General features: G+C 27.5%; 3 protein-coding genes across 3 annotated transcripts; 2 read left to right on the top strand and 1 right to left on the bottom strand.

Moving 5' to 3' along the window:
• Nucleotides 1-608: 608 nt before the first annotated feature.
• On the top strand, nt 609-1,013 carry LOC135930249 (uncharacterized). Its single transcript, XM_065467030.1, has one exon. It carries the CDS (start codon nt 609-611, stop codon nt 1,011-1,013), a length of 405 nt encoding a protein of 134 aa, XP_065323102.1.
• A 754-nt stretch (nt 1,014-1,767) lies between these two features.
• Nucleotides 1,768-5,517, top strand: LOC135930421 (protein suppressor 2 of zeste-like). Its single transcript, XM_065467213.1, has 12 exons — nt 1,768-1,815; nt 1,860-1,973; nt 2,018-2,114; nt 2,157-2,212; nt 2,256-2,309; nt 2,349-2,463; nt 2,511-2,556; nt 2,600-2,698; nt 3,512-3,592; nt 3,869-3,938; nt 4,004-4,250; nt 4,397-5,517. Exons 1-12 carry the CDS (start codon nt 1,806-1,808, stop codon nt 5,343-5,345), a joined length of 1,938 nt encoding a protein of 645 aa, XP_065323285.1. The 5' UTR covers nt 1,768-1,805; the 3' UTR covers nt 5,346-5,517.
• Nucleotides 5,518-11,891: 6,374 nt separating this feature from the next.
• LOC135930248 (peroxidasin homolog pxn-1-like) lies at nt 11,892-23,832 on the bottom strand. The gene is made up of 15 exons (XM_065467029.1): nt 23,825-23,832; nt 23,425-23,570; nt 22,695-23,006; nt 19,287-19,713; nt 18,655-18,854; nt 18,088-18,259; nt 16,718-16,959; nt 16,282-16,437; nt 16,105-16,152; nt 15,022-15,219; nt 14,670-14,735; nt 14,235-14,586; nt 13,323-13,638; nt 12,116-12,358; nt 11,892-11,984 (listed from the first exon to the last, which is right to left on the bottom strand). The coding sequence occupies exons 1-15, from the start codon at nt 23,830-23,832 to the stop codon at nt 11,892-11,894; spliced, it is 2,979 nt and encodes a 992-aa protein (XP_065323101.1).
• Nucleotides 23,833-24,575: the final 743 nt, after the last annotated feature.

Below are 24,575 nucleotides of genomic sequence, written 5' to 3'. Positions count from 1 at the left end.
GGAAGTTGGTAATTCCAACCATTTTGAGGAAACAATATTAACGATTATACAGAGGGCATCCAGGAATAAATGCTATGAAATCAATTGTTAGAATGTATTGCTGGTGGCCGAATCGCGATAAAGATATTGAACAATATGTTCATCAATGTATGCCTTGTCAAAGTAATCGGTGGAATATTATGGAGGTTCCTTTATATTCGTGGAACATATCTAATATACCATGGGAACGAATTCATTTGGATTTCGCGGGGCCTATTGATTCGTATTCATGGTTAGTTGGAGTTGATGCACATACTAAATGGGTTGAGGTTGAGTTAATGAGAGAGACCACGTCTACGACAATGATCAGGGTTTTAAGGAAATGGTTTGCACAGGTTTGGAACACCTAGACAAATCGTATCAGAAAATGGACCTCAATTTATTTCTGGAGATTTTCGAAAATTTTGTTTCGAGAAAAATATTAAATTGATACATACAACACCGTACCATCCAAAAACGAACGGTTTAGCGGAAAGAACGATATGAACCCTTAAGAATCGATATTTTGCAACTAGGAAAGACATCAAGGAGCCTGAGGAAGCCATGGGAGAAGTTTTGCTAGCAATAGAATGGGTGAGCATCAATCAACTGGACGTTCACCGGCTAAGTTATTATTGGGGCGAAATTTAAAAACGGGATTATATTGGTTACGTCCTAATGTTAGTTATGAAATGGAACGATTGAACATACGTCAAAAAGTAGCGCATGATGAACATAGTCATATGAGAGAATTTGAGATTGCACAACCGGTATGGGTGCATAATGAAATAAATTCAGGTTGGAGAGAAGGAGTTATAAAATCCAGAACTGGTAGATATTCTTATTTGGTAAAAAGCAAGGATAGAATGGTACGAAAGCATGCGGATCAACTTCGAAAAAAGGAGGTAGCTAAAAGAAATGGAGAAGTCTGGGCCAGGGAAAGAAAATGGAGAAAACATGGAGTCAGAGAGAGAAGAGGAAAATATAAAAAATAAAGAGTTGGATATAGTTGAGATTTTAGAAAATGTGGAAGATAACGGAAAACTAGAAACGCGGAAATCACAAAGAGCCAGGAAACCTACAAATCGTCTGATTGAGGAATTGTAAGATCATATGTGTGGGGATATGTTATAAATGAGATTTATATTATATATTATCAATGTTATAAATGTCATACATACTAATCAATATATACATATATATCAGTTGCAAATATCAGGTGATTTTTAGTTAATAAAGCCATCCATATTTGTGTATGCTTATTTAAGACTAATTAGTATAGTCTTATGTATAATAAAATTGTTTACAACTAACATATGGGGCCTATTCGCTGAATACATATTATCTGTCTATATCAACCTAAAATCAGGTTTTATCGACTCCGACTAGATGATTCTTGACTGGATTATTAAAATCTTCTCACCCAATATTTAGCCAATAAATATTCAAACCTCAAGATTTTATTAATAAATGTCCAAACTTCCCTCCTTCTATGAGCAAAGTCTTGAGGCGTAATATTATTTGGTTAAAATATCTGGTTAGCTCTTTTTAAAAATTAAGCCATTTAACATCACTAATACGGGGTATGATATATAGAATAACGGAAACGCCCGTGATTTAGTTTGTTTTATAATAAAACAAATGTGGGTCTTACTATTTAATAAAAATTTGCCTTTATTTAGAAAATAGCAATATAACGAGAACGACCCACGCTATATACCATTACCCCGGGTTTACCATATGCACAACTATTTTGTGTTAGGTCAATGTGATCTCAATAATTTCATATGACAAACTGTAATGTTATGAAATTATTATTTCTTATATATTTAATTCATTAGATTTACAAAAAGCTAAAATCTTCAAAATATCTGACATTAACACACATATTACCTGCTCTTTGTGTAAAGGTTATTTAATTGATGCCACAACAATAATTGAGTGTTTACATTCATGTATATTTTTTTTTATATAAAAATATTATTTAAATTATATATAGTTTGCAGGAGTTGCTTACTTCTGTACTTAAATTCTCATAGAACTTGTCCTATATGTGATTGTTTAATACATAAAACAAAACCAATATTAAATATAAGGTTATTTATATACTTTAAATTTTAATTATAAAAAATACATAGAAGTGATTCATCATTGCAGGATTTAGTATTTAAACTTATACCAGGTTTATATCAAGGTAAGCATAAAGTTATATATTCCTTAACTATTTTAAAATATAGATGAAGTTCATAAGAGGAAAGAGTTTTTCTTAAAAAATAAGAAAAAGATCAAAAGTAAATTTTAGTCAAAATTAATTTGACATATTTTTATAGATAAAAATTCCTTATTTAATAAATTGTTCATTAACAATGGTACAGAGGATTATTATAATATTGACATGTATGCAGCTGAAGATAACATTAATATTGCTTTGAAATATTACATAAAGTATAATAATTATTTTAAAAAAAAGGAATATAATATATTTTTCTTAGAAATCCTGAAGATCCAGAAGATTTCAACTCAATTGAAAAAGCTTTGGTAAGATTTTTAAGTAGTTATCAAACTTAACTAATTATTTAAGTGTAATTACAAGAGATTTTTGCAATGTCCAGTTAAAATGACAATATTAACCCTCAAAATGTTTATTCAAAAGAAGTTTTTTATACCTTGTATACAACAAGTTAACAAAATATTTATTTTTTTAATAATAATTTTGATATATTAAAAGATATAATCTAAAGGAGCCTAACTTTTATATTATGTATATTACAATATTAGACTTGATATCAAAATAATATAAATTATATAAATAGAAATGTTATATGTATGCAAACAATTGATTTCTAATTATTTTAATGGATTACATATTATAAAATGTTCAAATTAAGTTCATTATTTAAAATAGAGATACATCAACACTAACAAAAGATTTACTCTTAAAAGATATCAAATTTGTATAAAATTTTATCAAAAGAATTGTTTGAGCATTTTCAAAAAATTTTCTCTAAAAAAATCTCCAGAGATCACATTCTAAGAAGATTTTTTATTTTGAAGAGCCTTTCAAACTCTGCTCTAGTAGCCATATTAATTAAAATTGAAAGTATTGGCTGATCTGATATTAATATTGACCAATACTGCAAGTTCCTTATTGGTAATCTCTGTATTTAAATATAAATTACTTCCTATTTTTAACTAAAAAAACGACTTCTTAAATTATGAGTGTAAAATATTTAGAACTTAGAAAACTAACTCAAATTTAAAATATTTTATCTATATTAAAAGAAGCTAGGACCACACTCATCCCACTATACTTTTCTTCTCACAGATCCACATTTTTCTCCAATATTGGCTCAAATATCTAATATTTATATTGATTTTTTTAAAAGGATTGATATTGATCCCAATCTAATATATAATATTGTTTGGTGTAGTTCAAATAGTGAAATTATTTTTTTAGACAAATGTAAATTATATTACTTATTGAAAATTTAAGGTTGAAATATATCTCATAAATCAATATCTGAGTGATAGTTTATCCTTATTGGACATTTTATGCTTACATTCACTCAAAAGGGTATGTTATTATATTTTATTTTAAAAAATTGAAATCTACATTATAGGATTTAGAGATTTAGTTTGTTAAAATGTTTATTTTTTAAAAAAAAAAAATAGAAGACAAGATAAAAATATATCAATCTAGATAAATGGAAGTAAGAAAAATAAGGCAAATTAAAAAATAAAATAAATAATCTGAATATTTAAAAAGAGAATCATAATTAGGGAGAAAATTATTTTTTAAAAAATGTTATATATATATTGAATAATTAATATATTTTTATTATTATTAAAGACTGACCCATTGGAAGTGTGCTTTTACATTCACGACATATATATTGAACCAAAAGAAATGGATGAAACTAGTATGATACATTTTATTTATAAAGTATCTTATTATAGCATGTTTTTTTATCTTTCATTTTTGCAGATGATAAAGAGAAAAGTGAAGAACTTACAAAGAAAGATGATAGTAATAAAGATTTAAATCCAAATTTATCTAAACTCGATGTGAAAGATAATGATGGATCAAATTCACAGAAAGATGGACTATCACAACCTAATCAAAGCAAGAATAGAAGAGGCAGAAGGCCTAACAAAAATAATGATAAAATTGGGGAATCAAACAAACTTAAGCGCCATAAACACCACCCTAGTGTTAAAAAAATTAAAGACAGGTATTATAAATAAATATAAAATTTTCATTTATATCATGTTAACTTAATATAATATCTAATAGCTTTTAAAATTCCTAAGGTTAATAATATATTTTAAATTTTATCACTTACCTATATAATGACATATATGTTAACAATCTTCGAAGTTATCTTCAACAGCCAGTGAAAAAATCTCGAGAACTCACGAATTTAGAAATTACCAATGGAGGACGAAAATCAAATAAATTATCTTTTAGAAGGTTACCAAAATCAAAAGATTCGGATACGTCTGAAAATAATTCCTTAGTCTCAACTTCTAACAAAGGAAACTCAAACAACAAAAAGGGGAAATACAAATATAAAAATAAAAAAATATCCGGTACAAAAGTGATCACGTGCATTAGCAGCGAAGATGATGAAAGCGAAAATAAAAATCTCGAAAGTTTTATAAAAGAAAAAATGAATGACGATGGCAAAAAAAGCGATAATATGGGTCAGAGTGATATTGCGTTAATCGAAAATAATATTAATGGAGTTGATAGTCCTAAAATGGCCATGGAACGTAGAATCTCTAGAATGGACAAAGTATCTCGAAATCTTAAAAAAGATTTTGATTGTCAAGTGGAAGAAGACGAGGCGGAAGAAGAGGAATGGAGAAAAGATTTGATGGAGAAAGTTGACGAGGCTTGCACCAAAGTGATCAACTCTCAAAACAGCATCATTAGCAATGATTTTAAAAAAAGCGCCATTAATAATGGGGATTTAAACATAGACAGGGGACACGATCACAATAATAGCCGACCATTATTAATCGATAAACAAAAGACGATTCACAATGGCGGCGACTATCATATTGGAGGGCCTTGCGAAAATGGTTTGCATTCGAAAAATAATAACGAAGAATTGCTCACTCCACCATGTCAAAATAATGGATTTTTGGATCTTATCAATCATAATAATAGCAATGGGGACCTAAAAAGTGATAATTTAAGAAAATTGAAAAAAAACTTTTCCCCAAATGGTTCTAACGAAGATAACAGTAAATTTCGAGAAATGGCAGAGACCTTATTAAAATTAAGTGTGACACGTGATAAAACCAATGTGAACCCATCTTGATAAAATATCGTTTTACAAATTTATATGATCTTATTTTTTTTAAACATATTTATATAAAATTATTTATAAATAATCATTTAGAGAAAATTAATTAATATATTATTTATAAAATATATATATTTTTTTTATCATCCCCTTTTTTTGCTCAAATTTAAGCCATATTTTTATATAGAACACGAATAAAATTTTTCCCCTTCTAATGTGCATATATTTTTTTTACAGACATATTTTATTACACCCCATGAAGAATTAAAATTTTAGATTATTATTTGTTATATTATTATTATGCAGAGCTTTAGAATAAGAATTAACCAGTTACATGATAATAATACCTAGATTGGCTATTCATTCATTTAAATGTCTATAAATATAATCAGCTGGTTGCACCCCATTTTGTCTTCCCGTACTGTTCCGCAAATTTGTATTTAACGATTATTTAAAATGCATTTTAATGAATGAATCACTAGTCTAGATAAGTATTATATGTCATTGGAACTAGCATAGATTTACAGAAGACTTATCTTTGAAATTTTTTTATTTTTCAATCTATTTAATCTGTAAATAACAACACGTGTTCAGGATCAAAAATAATTGTTTAATATTTTTTTTAACGATCATAATTTATTTTGTTATTTTTCGTCACTACTAGTTTTTTTTTGTTGAATATCAAAGCAGATTGATCCTATTATCGAAATGTTCCATCTCGTGCATCGTCTGATTTAGGTATTTTAACTGTTTATTATAAAGATTAATATAGGGTGGTAAAATATAATTATAATATTAAATTATTAAAATTCTCATGAATATTAAAAGGTTCTAACTCCATTCTTAATCTAAATTGTTTTAGTCATTAGCAATAGTTGAAATATATATAATTATAATAATTTAACTCATATTGCTGATTAAGATTATGATCCTCGTGAACATTACAACCAAGGTTCTAACACCATTTTTCATCTAAATTGTGTTAGGCTTAGGGGGTTATATTCACGTAGAAAAAACCCGAATTGATCATTAGATAGATAGTTGAAAGATATACCCCATAATAATTTAACTTTTGTTGCTTATTAAATTATTCGAACATTATAAGGTTTTAACTCCATTCTTAATTTAAATTGAGTTAGGGTTAGGGCTTTATATTTACTTATGAAAAACCCAGATCGTTAGATAGAGTTAAGATATATATACACTTTTAAAAATTAAACTCTTGTAGCTTATTAAATTATTATGATTCTCGTGAACATTATAAGGTTTTAACTCCATTCTTAATCTAAATCAAGGTTTGAAAAAATTTCCTCGCCCAAAATTTTGAGCACAAAATCTTTGAAGATCAAAATTTTAAGATTTTATTATATTAAAAACATGGGATTAAATCTTTTGGGATTGCTAAAAAAACTTTTGGGATTAAATCTCTTAAGATTTATTATTGTATTACATGTTTATTATTTATTTTTCGATAAAATAATTAGATGTAAATATTTGTTCTAATATTGAATATTTTTTGTGAATTTTTATTTAGTTTGTTAATTGTTTCTTTAAGATTTTTTAAAGGTATATTCTATATATATTTTATTTTTTGAGGTATTTTTTAAAGGTGATTTTTTCTAAATAATTATTTTTTAATTAAAATTTTTTTTATATAATATTTTAATGGTGATTTTTTCTAATGTATATTTTTTTATTAGCCCGTAAATTATCAAGGTACCAAAGATATAAAAATTTTATTTAAAAAATTTTATTTTCTTTTATTAATACATTATTAGTATATAAACATTTTTTCAAAATTTCAAAAAAAAAATTCATTATATGATTTTTTGAATGTTCCATAAATCAAACATTGGGAAACTAGTTCTTTTTTGGTGAAATAATTTTGAGCATTTTATATGAATCAGTACGACACATTTATCACACTTATATGTCATATTTATTTTGCACCATTTGCAACCACCTTGACGATCGGCTTTAATTGGCATATGACTTATCTTTACCTCTCAGATTGAATCAATTGGGCATCTTGATGGGCCAGGACGATATCGTTTTTTAGGTGCATTTCCAATCAAAGATCACACAATAAATCTTCTGAATAGAAGGTGAGACATATTCCCACCAGAAGTAATATTTCTCCAAGTGGCTACAGCACATAAACTAAGAAAGTTAGAGAATAAACACCACCACCATGGGCGATAATCTTTCAAAAATCTATCCAATAAATCAACACCTCCCATATATTGATTATATGAGGTAGATTGATGAATATTAATATATATTACATCGCTTGACTTTATTTAGAAGATATATTCCTTGATAATTGCTCACAACTGCTACAGGATGATTATCATTCCAAATATACAGAACAATCTTTTCATCACTAAATGCTTCATAAAATCCCGGAACTTTTTTTTCATTGGTTTTTGATCTAATGGACATTGCGGTTTGATTTATGCGATTGTTCCTGTACAACGCGAAACTTTTTCTCTTAGCATTTTTTATAAATTTGTGGAAGTATATCAAAGAATAGTACATGTTCTTGAACTTTAGAAATAATAGCTGAATTTAGTCACCACTCTTTCACCAAGAGGACTACTTTCATTGGCATCCTTCCCAGTATAAATATCAAAAGCAAGAGGATATCAACAAGATGAAGATAAAGCCCAAACTTTTGCGCCAAATTTTACTAGCTTTCCTCACATACATCTTTATAGTTTGGTTTCCATAATAGGGGATCATTTGTTCATCCAAATAAATTTTCTTTGAACATCCCAAATTGTTGTAAATTTCAGACAATAATATTTAAAAATAGTTTAACCTTCCCTAAAAATATCTTTTTATTTCTTGGAAACGATTTCTAGACATCTTTTTGGAAATAAAATGTGAACATACATCTTCATCTTGAGACCAATATAAATTTTCTTGGAGAAGACTATGATATCCACTCAGGCGCATACGCAGGAATTTGGTCTGGGGGGGGGATAATAAAATTTTTTAAGAAATATTATTCTTATTTAAAAATATTAAACATAAATTTATTAGGACTAATAACTTTTCTAATACACATTTTTAAATAAATGTGAATTACAAAAAAAATTATATATAAAAACCGGCATTGAAAAACTATAAAATAAATGTGAATGAATTATAAAATATAAAATGAATATAACCACAATAGGAATCACTTAAATGACCCAAAATTGAAATTTGAATTTTTTGAGCCTTTAAAATTTATATATAAAGTATAAAAAATTTAAATGTTGGAAATATAAATAAATACACAAAAAATTTTTTAGGAATAATTGTATTTTGTATGTTTTGAGCTAATTTTTCAATTATCTATCCTTGCTTGGCTTTAAATGTCTATGAATATTTAAAAGATCAAATCATTCAATCTACTTTCAGAAGTTGTATTTCATAGGTATGTTTTTCAGAGACTTGCAGGCCCGGTCCCCGGGCCAAACCGTATTATAATTTTTTAAACATACCTGGGGCCCGATATTTTTTTTAAAAAACACACGAGCTGGGCTTAAATTTTTTTTAAAATAAATATCCGGGCCGAGCTGTATATTTTAAAACTAAATATTTGAAATCGCCATTATTAGCTATAAAAATCAATAAATATAATTTATTTTAAAAGAATTTGGGCCGGGCCTGAAAATTTTATTTTCAAAAAAACCGGGCCGGGCCTGAAAATTTTTTTAAAAACAACCCGGGTCGAAAAAAATTTTAAAAAAAAATCCGGGTCGTGCTCTGAAAATGCTGTTATTCTTTTTAAAAAAGAGAGTGTTTATGGGAAGAGTTATTAATATACATAACCATTTTAATACATTGGGAATATAATCTAAAATGTGTTTGAAATAATGCAAAGCATCCATAGCATTTTTGGGACTGTATCAACCATAGTTAATCTTTTAATCATAGTTATTCAGCTAATAAGGCATCATGAGATACTTTAACATCTTCATGATAAAAATCTAACAAATATATTTTTTTTTCTATCACCATCTGAAAAAGGTTGGAAAGGCTTTTGTGGAAGTAACATCTGCGGATTTGTAAGTGCTGCTTGATGAATTAAAAATCATTCATTTATTTGGGTTATAAATGTATCTAAGAGAGGGGACATTTGTATCTTCTACTGATCCTATGTTAATGTTTTTACGATGAGTTTGCTTGTTGCAAGTCGAGGGGGACAAATTTTAAACACGTATAGCTCTTATGTTCTTCATCAACATTAACTTGCTCTCCGCTATTCATATCTTCTTAATCAAGTCAATGTCATGTTTTTGAAAAATAGTTGTATAATTAAATAATACATTCTAACGAGAAAAAAAATTTGAAATAAATATTGAACCCAATAATTTTCTTAGCCGTTATGCTTGATGGCGGAGACTCGATCTCGTTGGAGAAGCTTGCAATTTCTTTCTTCCTGTTGGACAAAGAGTTTCAGAGATAATTATTATTTGACTAGAAATTTAGATAAATAATACGCCACTAAAATTTGAAAATAGTAGGTACATTACGCCAAGGAAAACTTAAAATCGAAATTAATTGATAAAATAACTTATTAGATGAATGTGATAAATTAAATATATATATATATATGAGATAGGAATAAATATTAACAAATATAATTTAATATTAACAATAATATTTTTGAAAAATATAATCCGGCATCTCCATTTTTTGGTTGGGGGAGGGGGATTTGCCCCCCCCCCCATTCCCCGCTGCATACGCGCCTGTATCTACTATATTATATAAAAAAAATTAATAAAATAATATATATTAGAAAAAAATTATATAAAAAAAGTCATAAAAAAAATTATGTAGAAAAAATTACCATTAAAAAAACGCATAAAAAATTTTAATAGGAAAATATACGTTAAAAAAAATTATATAAAAAAAATCACCATTAAAATAACCCATTAAAATATTATATAAAAAAAAATGAAAAATAATTATATAGAAAATCACCTTTATAAATACATCAAAAAATTTATATATAATACAACTTAAAAAAAAATTATATAAAAAAAATTAACATTAAAAATAATATAAAAAATTCAAAAAAATATTTAATATTAAAACAAATATTTAAATCAAATTATTTTATCGAAAAATAAATAAAAGAAAAAATAATAAATCTAAAAAAAAATCCTTGAGCGATCTTCCCTAAAAAAATGATCAAAAAATCATAAGTGATTTAATCCCAAAAGTTTTTTTTAGCAAAATATCCCAAAAGATTTAATTCCACGAGATTTTTTTACAAAAAAAATTATGAAGATTTAAAAAAATTTTGAGCAGAAATCTGTGAACATTTTTTTTGAGGAGCATTTCAAGCTCTTTATCTAAATTGTATTAAGGTTAGGGTTTTGTATTTACGTTTAGAAAAAATCCTAATTGATTGTTGAATTAAAATATATACCTTTATAATAATTTAACTCATGTTGTGATTAAATTATTAAGATCCTAACATTATGAGGTTCTAACTCCATTCTTAATCTAAATTGTGTTAGGCTTGGGGCTTCACTACGTTTAGAAAAAACTCAAATTGATCGTTGAGTTAAAATATATACCCTTATGATTATTTAAATTATGTTTACTGATTAAATTACCTTGATAAGTTCTTAATTTTTTTAACCATAGTCTGGATAATTTTTATTACATTTTAATTACAGATGTACCGAATCCAATTTTTTTCAGTGGGAGCAGATCTCTTATTTTTAATTTACTCAAGCCGAGTATGGCATCGATCTTATATATAATTGAAATGTAAATTAAATTCAATAAAAATATTTTAAAATTATATTTTCAACAATATATCAAATATAATTAATTGACAGTTATTTAATATTTTATTCTTATAGAGCTTTTTTTTTTACATATCGTGTCAATTCAGCCAAACTTTATTGCGAAACACTTTTTCGCAATTATTTTATTACCGCGAATGTCGTTTACGCACAGGAATTTTAGAGTGAATATAATATCGCGAACCCAATTTCGCAAAAACTTATACAAAGAAGACAATATCGAGAATTTATTTCAGCAAATACATTATATCGGCACTTTTATCGCGTAACTTTTTCGCGGAATAATGAGTATATTGCAAATGCATTTAAATAGTAAATACCATATTCAATAATAATTTACCCCCATCATTTCGAAAATCATAAACGCAAAATATTTTACGGTTATTTTGCTTATTGAGCAATTGTATAAGTGAGAGATAGTTTGAAATGCCACTTTTTCTGATGTTATGAAAAAATAATTTGCCAATTTCTTCCTGGCCTCTCTCACTCATGAGGGCACATTTTGAGTCCAATTTTTAATCCCGATAAATTTAAATTTATCCCCACTTCCACTTTCCATAAAAATTTAAAAATGCGCTTTACGCAATTAAAAGTAAATGTTTTGTAACATATGTTACTTAAATGAGTCATTCTAAATTTACATGACGATAAATAATATGCGGAATATATCTTATCATATTCGAAAATTAATAAGATAAACGACTCGTATTGTTCATTCGTATTAAATTGAGACCTCAAGGATTTTATTTCAGGGAGGAGGTAAAAAATGAATAGGGCCGGACCGAAAAGCTCTATAGAAAATGTTCACGGCCGGTTCAAATCGTGCCGCGCTGACTTCTAACTTATACGTTTATGTAATAATGAGAATTAATTTTTTTAAAAACCCGTTAAAAAATCGTCTATTTTGTTAGAACTGTCCGGATTTAGATTCGATACATCTTTAATTATAATATTTTTTTATAAAAGGCTCACTTCACTAAACAAGGCACTCATTTCTTTATGCATATGGAACATTTCTAATTTAAGTTTGTCCATTCTCTCGTGAATACCTTTCATTGACTGGCTATTATTTTTGTTTTTAAATGTTTCTAGATTTACGACTATATTTTTGAAATTTTGTTCATTATCATTGACGGATGGTGAAACATTTCGTTGGCTATTATAGGTTGAGGAGGCATACATAGATAACATATTATTTTGATCGGCCATTATATCCTAATACAAAGATATTTTTTTTGTTTATAAGTTGATAATAAATATATGAGAGTTGTTAAAGAGCGGCTACATATTTTTAAAAAGGGCCTAATTCTGCATTCACAGTTAGCACAAATTCTCAGCGAAGTATGCTTTTGTATATTTTATATACTTCGTCGAGAATTGGCGCTAACTGTGAATTCTGGGTAAAAGTCGCTATAAAAATCGGGGGCGGGAACAAACTCATTTTTGGGATGGATTAGGAGCGCGCTGCTCCTCCACTCCTTTAATTTTATTTCATAATGTGTTTAGAAAATAATCTTAATATTTTAAATGATTTTGTTGAATGAATACAATAAAATTAATATTTATTTGTTTAAATCTATGAAACTATATATATTAAAATGTTGAGCCGAGTTATTTATATTTTATTCTTTTTTTTTTCCAAATCATAAAACATGGGAGACGATAGAGTGTTGTTATCAGATGTAGAAGTATAAAAGTTTCATCCTACAGCAAACATTCTCTTAAAAAAGATTCTTGATGAAAAAATTCTTGGTAACAGCTTATTTGATCGAATCGAAATTATTGCTACGAAAGTCTGCAGTCTTAGCATTAAAACGTGTTGAAAGTGCAAACTTTTAGTCTTGGCCAAGATTATAATCAATATAGACAAACCTGTCTAATTTGAGCTCTTGATAATTTGGGAAAATTCTTAATTTGACCATATTGCATGCTAAACAGGTTTTAGGAGCGAGGTTTAGTTCTTTATCAGATTCAAATTAAGAAAAATTTTCTACTATTAACTCAAATGGCAGGAGCGGGAGTTAGCTCCTTTTAAAGAGACTTAACAGCTCTCAAATATTTACTTTGTTCTTTACATCAAAAAACTATGATTATGTAAAAGGGACGAAAAAACGAATAGATTTAACAGATAGTGTAGATAAATTTTATTTTTTTTGTATTATCAAAGATATTTACTAACCTGTACCATGTTTTCATCGATTCCCGTGTTATTTAAAATAGGGCAAAATATGCTCTCCTCATTGGACACATCACTATATAACAAATTTTTATCATAAATGGTATTTCTACTAAGACATTCTTTCCAGGGATTGAGTTTAACTTCCGTAATATTTTGGCACGAAATATATTCCTTCTCATTATTTACAATCGTAAAAGCATCGATTTGAATTCTAGCGATATCGTCACCTCCACGGCATAAAACGTTTGATAGAGTGGTCTTTTCTATTTGGGAAAGTTGAGAAGGCGTGAATACCCAAGGGTTTTGGTACCAAAATCTGATTAAAGGATTTTTGAAATTTAAAAAAAATGTCTCAAAACAATTTTTATATAATTATATTATAAGTTGTATTATTTAATTATTTTTTTAATTGGCCTTGGGACTATTGTTTAATTAAATCATTAAAATTTTTTAAAAATAAAACCCTCAGAAGCTGGTTAAATTCAGAACCAGCGCCTTACCCTCTTATATCATTTTAAATTTTCCAATAATCCGGTTTTAATAAAGGAATATATATGTCCTGCAATGTGTTTTTAATGTATTGATTTTTCAAATTTAAATCATTTTCTTAAGCGTGTTTTTTCTAAATTTAAAAATCTGATTTTACCTGAAATGTATTCCGTCATGTTTGGAATACCTAGCCTATGAATTTAAGACATTTGCTATGAGCTTTTGAACTTAGTATAATTTATATTAGTTTTTTTCCATGGATTTTTTATATAATTTATAAATGACTCAAAGCTTAACAGCAAATAAGAACCGAAAGCAGAACTCACTTTTCAAAATTTTAGGAATCAGAAGTACTTTTTAAAAAATAAATCCCAAAGCCGAATCCTTTTTAGCCAAGATTCTAAAATTCTGAAACAAATATACCTATCTCCAATCATTAGTCTTTTGAACTGTTCGGCTAATAAACAAGTAAACGTTGGCCCTAATATTCCTCCCTCGTCATCATCGCCAATAGGATTCTCTAAAATTCCACCTAACCAAATGTCTATGTCATAAGGCGAAAAATATAAATCCGATAATTTTGATACGATATCGCTTTTATCTTTATAAACGTTTTTATACATGCCACTTATATTGTCATTATGATTTTTCAGGGTTTTTGTTTTGTCATTATTGTGCTCTTCGAGATCATGGTAACTGTCAGACAAATATTTTTCGAATATTCTAGACCTTCCTTCTCTGATTATGCTTGAATTTGTGTTTCCTTGGTGAAGTTCTACGATTTGATACATTAAATAAATGAAAATAAAGAATGAACTAAGTCATAAAGAATAACTGATTTAGTTATAAAAAATTAACCTAAAAGTTCTTTTAATATTTGATTTTGAATTCCATGAGTTAATCGATCCTTGTGATTAACTAAATCTAAATAAAATACAAAATAATATTGTTTTATATACAATAAAACCTCAAAAAAAATATTTAATTCCACAAATCTTTTATCCTTTGTCGAAGGGCTCAACAATAAATTAATTGACGATATACCTAAGCTATCATGACAATTCTTTTTCACCCACCGTAATACTTTTTGATTATTTAAAAAATTGTTGCCTTAATTTAATATTAATATTGATAATTTAAATCGGGGCCTTAATAGCACTTCTATTACAGATATAAAAAATATATTACCACTTCCAGCTGATTTCTCTACACTTGTCTCTCCAGGACATGTAAGATGGCAGGGCGTGATCTCTCCCTCTTTGTAAATTTATGGCAATGAGGTCAAAGGCTGGAGTATGATGAGTTTCGAATAATTTTTCAGTTAACTCTGTAGTAATAAGCTTGCGAGAGTCTATGGCCTTGCCAGGGGATGCGAACAAACCTCTCAATAGAGGATCGATTCCCCCACCTTCATTTTAAAGAAAAAATTTTTTATAGATAAAGTTAAAGGGAAGGGAAGGGAGGGAGAAGAATTGTTTATTACTTTGAAAATTTTCCATGAATTTAATTTACTTTTCGTAAGCAATAATGCATTTCATTTTCCTTTCACTGCCCAACAAAAAACTTAAATCAGTTAGATGATGCGCCTTAATACATTGCAGCTTACGAGTTTATCAGATCTGGAGGAAGTAATAAAAAAAAACCCCATATTTTATATAAGCATGTAAATTAAATTGAATATGGCATAATAATAATCAATTGATAGTAGGAAACAATAAATACAAGAAAGAATTCATAATAAAATGAAGAAATGACCTATCTACTAAATACAATTCCTATGATGTGCAGTACATGATAATTCAAAATTTAGAATAGTTTTTTATTATTTTCCAAAAAGTTGGTTAACGAAAATGATCATCACAAATATTTTGGAATAACTTGTAAAAAAATGAAATATAATTTGTTGCTAAAACGTAACTAATTAAGGAACGGGCAATATAATGTATTTTAATCAAAAGTATTTCGTTATAGCTCTAAAATTTTCAAAAAAGTGATAAAGTTACTTTGTTAAGTTTCATTTAAAATTTCAAAAATAGATGCGATCTAAGTTACTTACAAAATTTCTACCCTGTTTATTTATCTAAATTTTATTACCAAACTATATACTTAATATTTTTATATATTATTAAATACAGATGATTTAGTTATGAAATAAAACACAAAAACATAATAAAAAACAGGTGGACTAACTTGTAAAAATATTTTCGTTGAAAGTGCTAAATATGCAATCCTAGTATTTATATTATCAAATTAAAGTAATAAGTGTTAAAAATTATTTTTATAATTTAATCACCTTCTAAGAGTTTATCAGGCGCAAAAAAGGCTTCATGTAGTGGCAAATGTGATACAAATTTTTTCCCAATTTCAATCGACTCCGTTTCAGCATTAAAAATTTTTTTAATTTTACTCATATTATTCTCTACTGAAGAATTCGTGTCTCTATTACTATGACTACTATTGTCATTTGAATTAGAAGATGAAAGAGGTTGATATGGTAAGAAAGAGGAATTGAGACGAAAGAGAATAGGATTAACTAAACCATGCCCAAATCTGAGAATAGCAGTAGCGAATACGTTTGATATTGATGGATTTGTATCGTGATCATATTGAAACTTATTGGGATAACCTATATAAAAAAAATATTATGTACAGTTTAAAAAAATATATTTTAAATAAATTATACTTTTATCAAAAAAAAACTTTTTTAATAAAAAAAACTACAATAGGGTGTAATTTATTTGATATTTTGATTGAATCAATTTCGCTAAAGAGTCGCGTTTTTTTAAAAAAAATGAGTGTTGTAGTCCATAAATACATTAAATTTGTTGAATAAATCACCTATCTCATTTGGCAAATTTTACAACATTAAGAATTTTTTAAACATTATATTATATGGCTCAAATTACCAATTAGTTTCATTCCAATCTTCCCAACAATCTTGGGCAACCATTCTTTATATGTTATAACTTGCATTTGAGCTCCCACTATCTTCCTAGCCTCTGCATAAAGCTTGGAACCTTTCCATTGAGGATTTAATGATTTTAATTCCCTAACAATACTATTATGCTGTCTCATCCATAGCGTGTGCATACTGAGTAAGCCTAACTGTTCGTTCGCTCTGTGATCACCGGCTAAAAAACATGGATATCTTTCATATGTATTTTTTTGTGGTAAAAAATTTCAATTGCCAGGGTTTTTAAAATATCGCATCCCCTCTCCAAAAAATAAAACCTTCTGGCCTATGTTATTTCCGGGCTTGCAATTTAACTAATATTCCATTAATAACCATAAAATTTAGAAAAACAATTTAAAACGCGTGATATAATTTTAAAATTAAACGACACCTTAAATTTCTATACAACTTCTTCTTAAGACATCGCAGCACCTAGGAATTGTGGGGTTAAAAATATCCAAAAAGTTAAAGAAAAAGCGAAATCATTTTGCTATCTACAAACGATTTTTTTAAATTTTTAAAGATATATATATTAAAGATCTGCAAAGTTAGGCCCGGCCCTAATTCTATTTATAATAATCGGGTTCGAGCCGGGCCTAATATTTTTTGAAAAATTCGGGATGGGTCGGATCTTGGAAATTTTTTTAAATATATCTAAATTTATCAATTTTATATTGAATTTTTTATGTAAAATAAAAATATTTGATTTTATTTATTGAAACTAAACAACATATAACATATGTCTTTTATTTTGAGTAATTATAAAAATTAATTTCTATATTTAAATAAATTGGGGCCGGGCCGGGTGGGTAAATTTTTTTAAAAATAATTTCGGGTTAGGGCCGGGCCGGGTTTGAAAAATTAGGCCCGATGCAGATCACTAATATATATATTCGTTTTTTTTATCTATTCAAACAATTTCATATTTTTAATTCTTATTTTTAAAAGGTATTTTATGGATGGCTTCTGCGTTTTGAAAATTGAATTTTTCCTGTGAATCAATTAATTTACCTTGTTTTCTTATCAACTCAATTATTAAATAAAGTCAAAATACCAGCGTATCTATAAAATATGTTAAAGGTATTTATTAATGATTTTTTCGAAATAATAAAACTGTGACTGGATATTAAATAAATCAAATTAGAAAGGCAAAAAAATCTTAATAAAATGACAATATTTATTACTTTGAATAATAATATGCTTTAATCATACAAATATTAGCATTTTCTGGCAAAATTTTAAAAAATTTGTAAATATCGAAGATTCACTACAACCTTGTTCAATAAAAGCCCATCCACATAAAAATATATTATATCATTTTACCGTTTATTAGCAAAATCTCCTCTTCCGATTTTACAATCCATCCCTGCCTCAGTGTCAAAAGGTAGAAAATACTTTTCATCATTACTGTCACTTCCATTTATGTTATTTTTAAATTGATATTGCGATACCAATCCAACTTTTAATCTACCTGTTGGCTCTTTACCATTAGGTCCTGAATGAAATTAAAAAATTTTATATGCGTTATTTATTTAAACGTTCATTGTTTTATATCATAGAAATCCTCTTCATTTTTCTATAAAATATCTGACCAAAAATAGCAATCAATTTTACGAACTATCTCTCAGGATATTATTATATTCAATATTTGTTTTTGTATCATTTCAGAAACCTTTAGTGATGCAAAATCGCTGATCCGATTATTAAAACGGCTAACTCGGTATTCTATCTAGAAAAATATTAAGCAATCCTGAAGATTTTCTTAATGGCACAAAGGTTTGGAGATCTGTTAGTAAAATCTCGAGGCTTAGGCGATGTTTTTCTAGCTAAAATATTGAGCTAGTGTTTCTAAAATCGGCTCAAATGAAGCTTTTTTGAATTACTACAAACCTTGTACAGATTCTTTGACTTGTTTTTCGAATTCTTCCGAACTACCGTAAACATTGGAAGCATCGATGAAGGATGTAATTGTATTAATTTGTTCTCTTGCCCTTAATATTTGTTCATCCTCAAGTCGATTATTTGAAGATAATAAATAAGAACTTGAACCAGTCCCGCATATCGCGCTAGACCTCACAAACTCGATGCATCTATATTAAATTTTTGAAAATAGTAAAAGCTTAGACACGTTAAGAACTAAAAATTGAGGATGGTTTTGTGTAATATTGTTTAACGATCTTTTAACAGATATCTTGTTTTTACTTCTAAGGCCACGTTTTGACTTGTCTTATTTAAGAAATTTATTTCTGTTTAGACCAGTCTATTCAGATTTTAAACTAGTGTACCCTACTTGTTTTAAGTGTGTAGTAAATCTAAATGGCCCATTTCTCATTCTGTCTAGGAGAGGCTATATAGGTTGCTTAACAGATTTCTGTTTAGAAATAAGACGAGTCAAGACACGGTCTAAGAGTAATTTAAATATTACACAGATATTTCAAACTCCGATCTACTAATAATTTTTTAATTAATAATCAATATAATGTTAAACTAACAATGATTTTATTTTTCTTCATGTGACAAACTTAAATTTTTCAATTCGTGGATCACCGTGAAAGGGTTTAATGGGAAAACAGGGGGCGCTATTGAGACAATGGTCGCCACAAGGTGCTACATCAACAAAACTCCTATAACTCAGGGCTGGAAGTGCGAAATCTAAATCGTGATCTAAAAATTGGCCCCATTGCATAAGCATCATGCTGTATGAATGTTGAATTTTGATGGAACCAGTCGAAGCTATTGAGTAAGAGACCATTCTCGGGTTAGGTAATATAGGAATGAATGAAAATTTAATCGAACTCAGAGATCTATTATTAATGGAATTGTCAATTTGTTTATTTTTAATTTTATAGTTGGAATAAGTTTTAACGGAATCTCTATAATAATTCAAAAAAGCATCGTCCGATGGGAATGGCATGGAGAGATTGTAGTTGTGAGCAGGGTAGTTCCAACCTTCATTTTAATTTTTTTTTTCAAATTTATTTTTTAAATATATACAATTTAATATTGCTGTAAATAAATTATTGTTATATTTTCTACTGCTATAAGTAATGAATAGAGATATATATTATCATACTAGTAATTCATTTGTTTCTATAATACATTTATACAACATAATACGCACAACCATAATTACATCTGATACGAAAGTATAGTTAGAACATAATAGATGGTGATTATACATACATAATTAATTGTTAGATAGCTAGATTTTACCATATTTTATATTATTTATATATATAATCACTATATCAATATTACATATATATACTAAATATTTATTATCATGAAATTATAAATATAATTTCTACATTACTAAACTATGTTTTTTAGAAAACACAAAAAAACGATATTCATTTCAAAATTATTATTAAGTCCGTTTTTTTAAAATATTTTACTATTTAATAATAAGCCAAAAAAAAATCTGAAAATGGGGCACCTATCATAAAAATTTAAATTATATATTCATTGTAAATATTTTAAATGACCAAAGGATATCTTCTGCTTTTCACGAAGATTATTTATACATCTAAATATTTCATTTTAAAAGATAAGCATTTATTTGTTACATTTTATATGATATTAAATTAATATATAATTAAACAACTCCTTTTTCTTATCTGGGTAACAAGATTTTGTCGGTTTGCCAAAAAAACTGGTACGTTTATGCAAGGCGTTAACCTTAAAACGGGTCATGGACCAACTTGCTAAATGAATGAGTATATTCATTGTTTTAAAAATTTATATAGCGCTTTACTTTTAAAAAAATAAATGACATATCACATGCGGTAGGAGTGGACTAGTTAAATATTGATATAATTATTACGATCAAGCAGGAGTTCATTCATAATTTTTACTTTTCACTCAACACTAATTTTGATGATATTGATTATATTAGTTAAAAGGGGTATTATCAGAAATTAATGAGGTGAATCCTTAATAATTTTTATATGGTTATTATAAAAAAAATATCATAAGATATGGTGGCCTTGACCCGAACCGACCCGTCAAAATTTTTGAAAAGATTCGCCAAGTTCTTGAATTATTATACCCGGGCCATAAAATAATTTTGTGAAAGTTGCCCTACCCAGCCGGGATAAATTTTTACGAAGGAAAACGGCATAAATTTGTCTACTTATCAGTTATTTTCAAACTTAGGCCCAACCAGTAAAAAAATAAACTTTGGCCCTGCTAGTAAAAATATTTTTAACAATTTGTCCAGCGTCTTTCTTTTCCCAGATCAAAATCATTATTAGGAATTTCAAGGAATAGCAAAATTAAAAAGTTAGTAATTATTGTTTTAGATGGTCAACACGACAACAAAACCTTTAATTTATTTTCAGACTAACATCATTTACTTATTTTACATAAAAATTAGCCCTTCCCACACCCAATATTATAAGCAATTTTATATATGTGCAATTCTCGGGTACAGGCTTTTATGGACGTTTAAATGACAATCAGTAGCTTCACAAGGCGCAGGGGCTCGAGCTCCCTAAAAAAGTTGAAGAGCCCTCTCAAAATTTAAAATTTTTTTCACTAAAAAAAAGATAAGTTAGCTATAAAAGGAAAGGTAATTTAAGATAATGTTAGCTTAAAAAAAGGTAATTGTTAATTATTTAAAAAATATTTTGATCCCCTTAGGGCTAGTGACACCCCTGGATAGTTTTCGGATTGTGTGTACAAGTGCGGATTGTCCATAAACGTGCAGAAGGCTCCTCTTTATTTTAAACTTTTCACTAATTTATTCTAGTTAGATGGAGATGTAAATACAAGTTCAAAATTAGCTATTTTATGCACCAAAATTTATACACTTTTAAATCGACAGCAATTATAATGTGTATATATAAATCAAGGGTATATATATATTGTTTTTTTTAATTACTAGTATTTTAAGTTCGGTAAAAAAAATTATCAATAATTAATATTATATTTTTATGTGCCAATAGGCAGGGATTTTGTAATGGAATATTTTTCTATAAAGTTTTTCTTATTAAACAAAATATTTTACATTAGTTGAGTTTCATGATCCTATTTTAAAATTTAATATTAAAAAAAAATAATATAGCAGTTATAATATTTAATCTTTAGTATAGAGCATCTGTAAAAATATATGAATTTCTTTTATATTAACACGTATCTAAACAAATTAAGAAAATAAATGTCAGTTTTTATAACATCTTTAAATATTATGAAAGTCTCCAGATGGCTTAAATTATTTAAAAATATTGGGAAAATGTCATTAAAAAAATAAACTAATGATTCTTAAGTAGAATTGTTAGCAAACCATTATGTGACCCCAAAAAATTAACGATGTTAACAATCAGTGGCGTAGCTAGGAATTTTCCTTAGAGGGGGTCCATACATATAAAAGCTGGCGTTCGGCCCTTTTGCCCGGCCTTCGGCCGGGTTTATTTTACATATCATAACCATATCTTCGATAATATATAATAAATATATTTTTTAAATGCATCAATAATATGTTATTATAATTTAGTAGATTATTCTCAATGACTTTATAATAATACTATCCAAAATAATTTCAATAGTAATATAATATCCTTCCACAAACATCAAAACCAGAAAAATATAATTCATATAAAATCACTTTTAAGTCTTTTGAACGTATAACCTAAAAAAAAAATTTGCTCTGGGAGGGGTCCAAACCCGAAAACCACCCCCGTAGCTACGCCACTGTTAACAATATACGCTAATATAATATTAAATGTATGCAGTGAATGAGATGATATATTTAACAGCTATTTGAGTTTATAAATTTTTTTAATGCGATCATTAAAAATAATTAAAATTAGAATTCCTTAAATTCATCATGATTAAAGTTAAAATTAATAAAAGAAAAATTGATCTTTTTAGAAGTTTTAACTCGATCAGCTGTTATCGTTAAGACAACTATAGTCTTAAAACACTAATACCTAAAGGCGTATTGAGTCCGTTCTCGTATTTATGAGGCAATAATCTTCTAAAGGGCATCAGAGCCGCGCCTTTGGAAGGTTCGTATAAATTATTACATGTTCCATCTATAGTTCTATACTTAACGTGATAAGACATTCTCATCAAACATATGTTTTTGAAATCCATCGCATTATTTGTGTGTGAAGAATAATTATAAATCTTATTGGTATCATAGGTTTGAAATATTACGGGTTTGCACCCTGACATATTTCCTATCAAGTCGATGTGCGTCCGAGAAAGTATTTGCCCAAATTTGTGAAGGATGTTGGGTTCTAATAAATAATATATTTTTTATATATGGATAATAAAGAGGGGGGGGTGGGTGAATAAAATTGAAGGCCGTGTCAACGCTCAGATTATTTCTAAATAACCATCTGTTTAGCCATTTATATAGTTTACTCAAACCTCCTAAAAAGAAAGAGACTTTTATGATTTACCAGAAACCAGCCGTTTAAACTAACTTCTAAATTTATAATAAGATCAGAAATTATCACAAAACATTTATATGCAAAAAATGATCAAATTTAGAATTCTCATAACAGCCTCACACATATCCTTCCCCTTTTTCAGGAAAGTTAATATTGTATTTAAAAAAAATTTTTTTTTTAAATATATTGTAAGGAGTGAGAATTACCTATATTGTTTATTTTAAAATTATTAAGTAGTTTTTATTTTATATGATAAATATACCAAATTGGGACACCTGAAATCCTTTATCTTTTCCATTTTTCTCAATGTGATCCTCTATAATTTGAAAAGCACGATTAAAAATATCGCCAGCTCTGGCCAGTTTAAACGCGTCTTGCGTAGGATATCTCAAGTAGCTCATTAGTTCTCTTTGTAAATTTTAAAAATACTAAATAATAATCATTCATAATTCAATTTCCCAATTATATTTAATTTAGCTTGAAATTAGAATTTCGAAATTAATTTTTACAATGTTTAAATAAAACTTTAAAAATCCGATTTATAATTTTAATAGTTAGCGATATTAACGAAAATACTTAAAATTTCCTCGAATTCCTCTTTTTTGGAGATTTTTAATGGTCTCCGTTATAGCTAAATCTATATCGAATTTAGCTTTTGTTACGCTTTCATTTATCAGAGAAAGTATAGGATCTTCTAGGCTCGATTTAGTTTCATCTTTTGGATCGATAAGTAGATTTGATGCCGAATTCACATTGTTCATATGACTCTTCGGAGTTAAGGTAATAGGGTTGGAACTGATTAGTGAGTCGTGATCTACGATGCGTTTATTTTATATTTATTTATTATTAAATTAAGGTGCAACCGCTCCATGGAATTTTTAGTATATAATCAAATTATAAATTTATAGGTTAAGTTATCTGTAAAACACTGGAATACATATTCTGCAAAATCAGTTTCCAATCTTAAACCATTTATTCGGTGCATTTCTTTTTAAATTTATAAATTTCAGATCGAACTTGAAAAAAATATATTGAATTTGCAGGGTCAAAAAACTAAGTGAAATGAATAACCACAATATCGCAATAGCTATAAATTTAATATTTTTTTAGACTTAACAGTTTTATATTTGTGTTGACAAACAAAAGGTTAATTTCGCCTATTGGTGAGCTTATTTTTGAGCCATTTTTTTAAAAAACTTGTATATACCTCTAGTTTCCTTCAAATGGATTTCGCATACGTATACGCCTTGATCCATCTCTTCAATATTAGTTACGAGCAATGATCCATTTGGCATCAAATAATATTTTTCTATATTATTAGGCATTTCTACTCCCCACTTCAAATTCCATCGAATAATGGGTATATCAATATCATCTTTCAACCATAGAATATCGCGTATGCTGTCCTTATAA

The sequence above is a fragment of the Gordionus sp. m RMFG-2023 genome, chromosome 5 (genome assembly GCF_954871325.1).
Source record: "Gordionus sp. m RMFG-2023 chromosome 5, tfGorSpeb1-WG-v2, whole genome shotgun sequence".
NCBI classification, from domain to species: Eukaryota; Metazoa; Nematomorpha; class Gordioida; order Chordodea; family Parachordodidae; genus Gordionus; species Gordionus sp. m RMFG-2023.
The sequence above is the reverse complement of the archived record's forward strand: the minus strand, read 5'-3'. Positions and strand labels throughout refer to the sequence as shown.

Excerpts from the sequence above, each read along its gene's own strand:
- LOC135930249 (XM_065467030.1), top strand. The coding sequence starts at position 609 with ATGGGTGAGCATCAATCAACTGGACGTTCACCGGCTAAGTTATTATTG.
- LOC135930421 (XM_065467213.1), top strand. Across the intron at positions 2,115-2,156 it reads AAACCAATATTAAATATAAG|AAGTGATTCATCATTGCAGG; the intron begins GTTATTTATATA and ends AAAAATACATAG. Across the intron at positions 2,699-3,511 it reads TTATACCTTGTATACAACAA|GTTGAAATATATCTCATAAA; the intron begins GTTAACAAAATA and ends TGAAAATTTAAG.
- LOC135930248 (XM_065467029.1), bottom strand. Across the intron at positions 19,714-22,694 it reads CGGACTCAATACGCCTTTAG|GTTGGAACTACCCTGCTCAC; the intron begins GTATTAGTGTTT and ends ATTAAAATGAAG. Across the intron at positions 13,639-14,234 it reads AGACTAATGATTGGAGATAG|ATTTTGGTACCAAAACCCTT; the intron begins GTATATTTGTTT and ends TCCTTTAATCAG.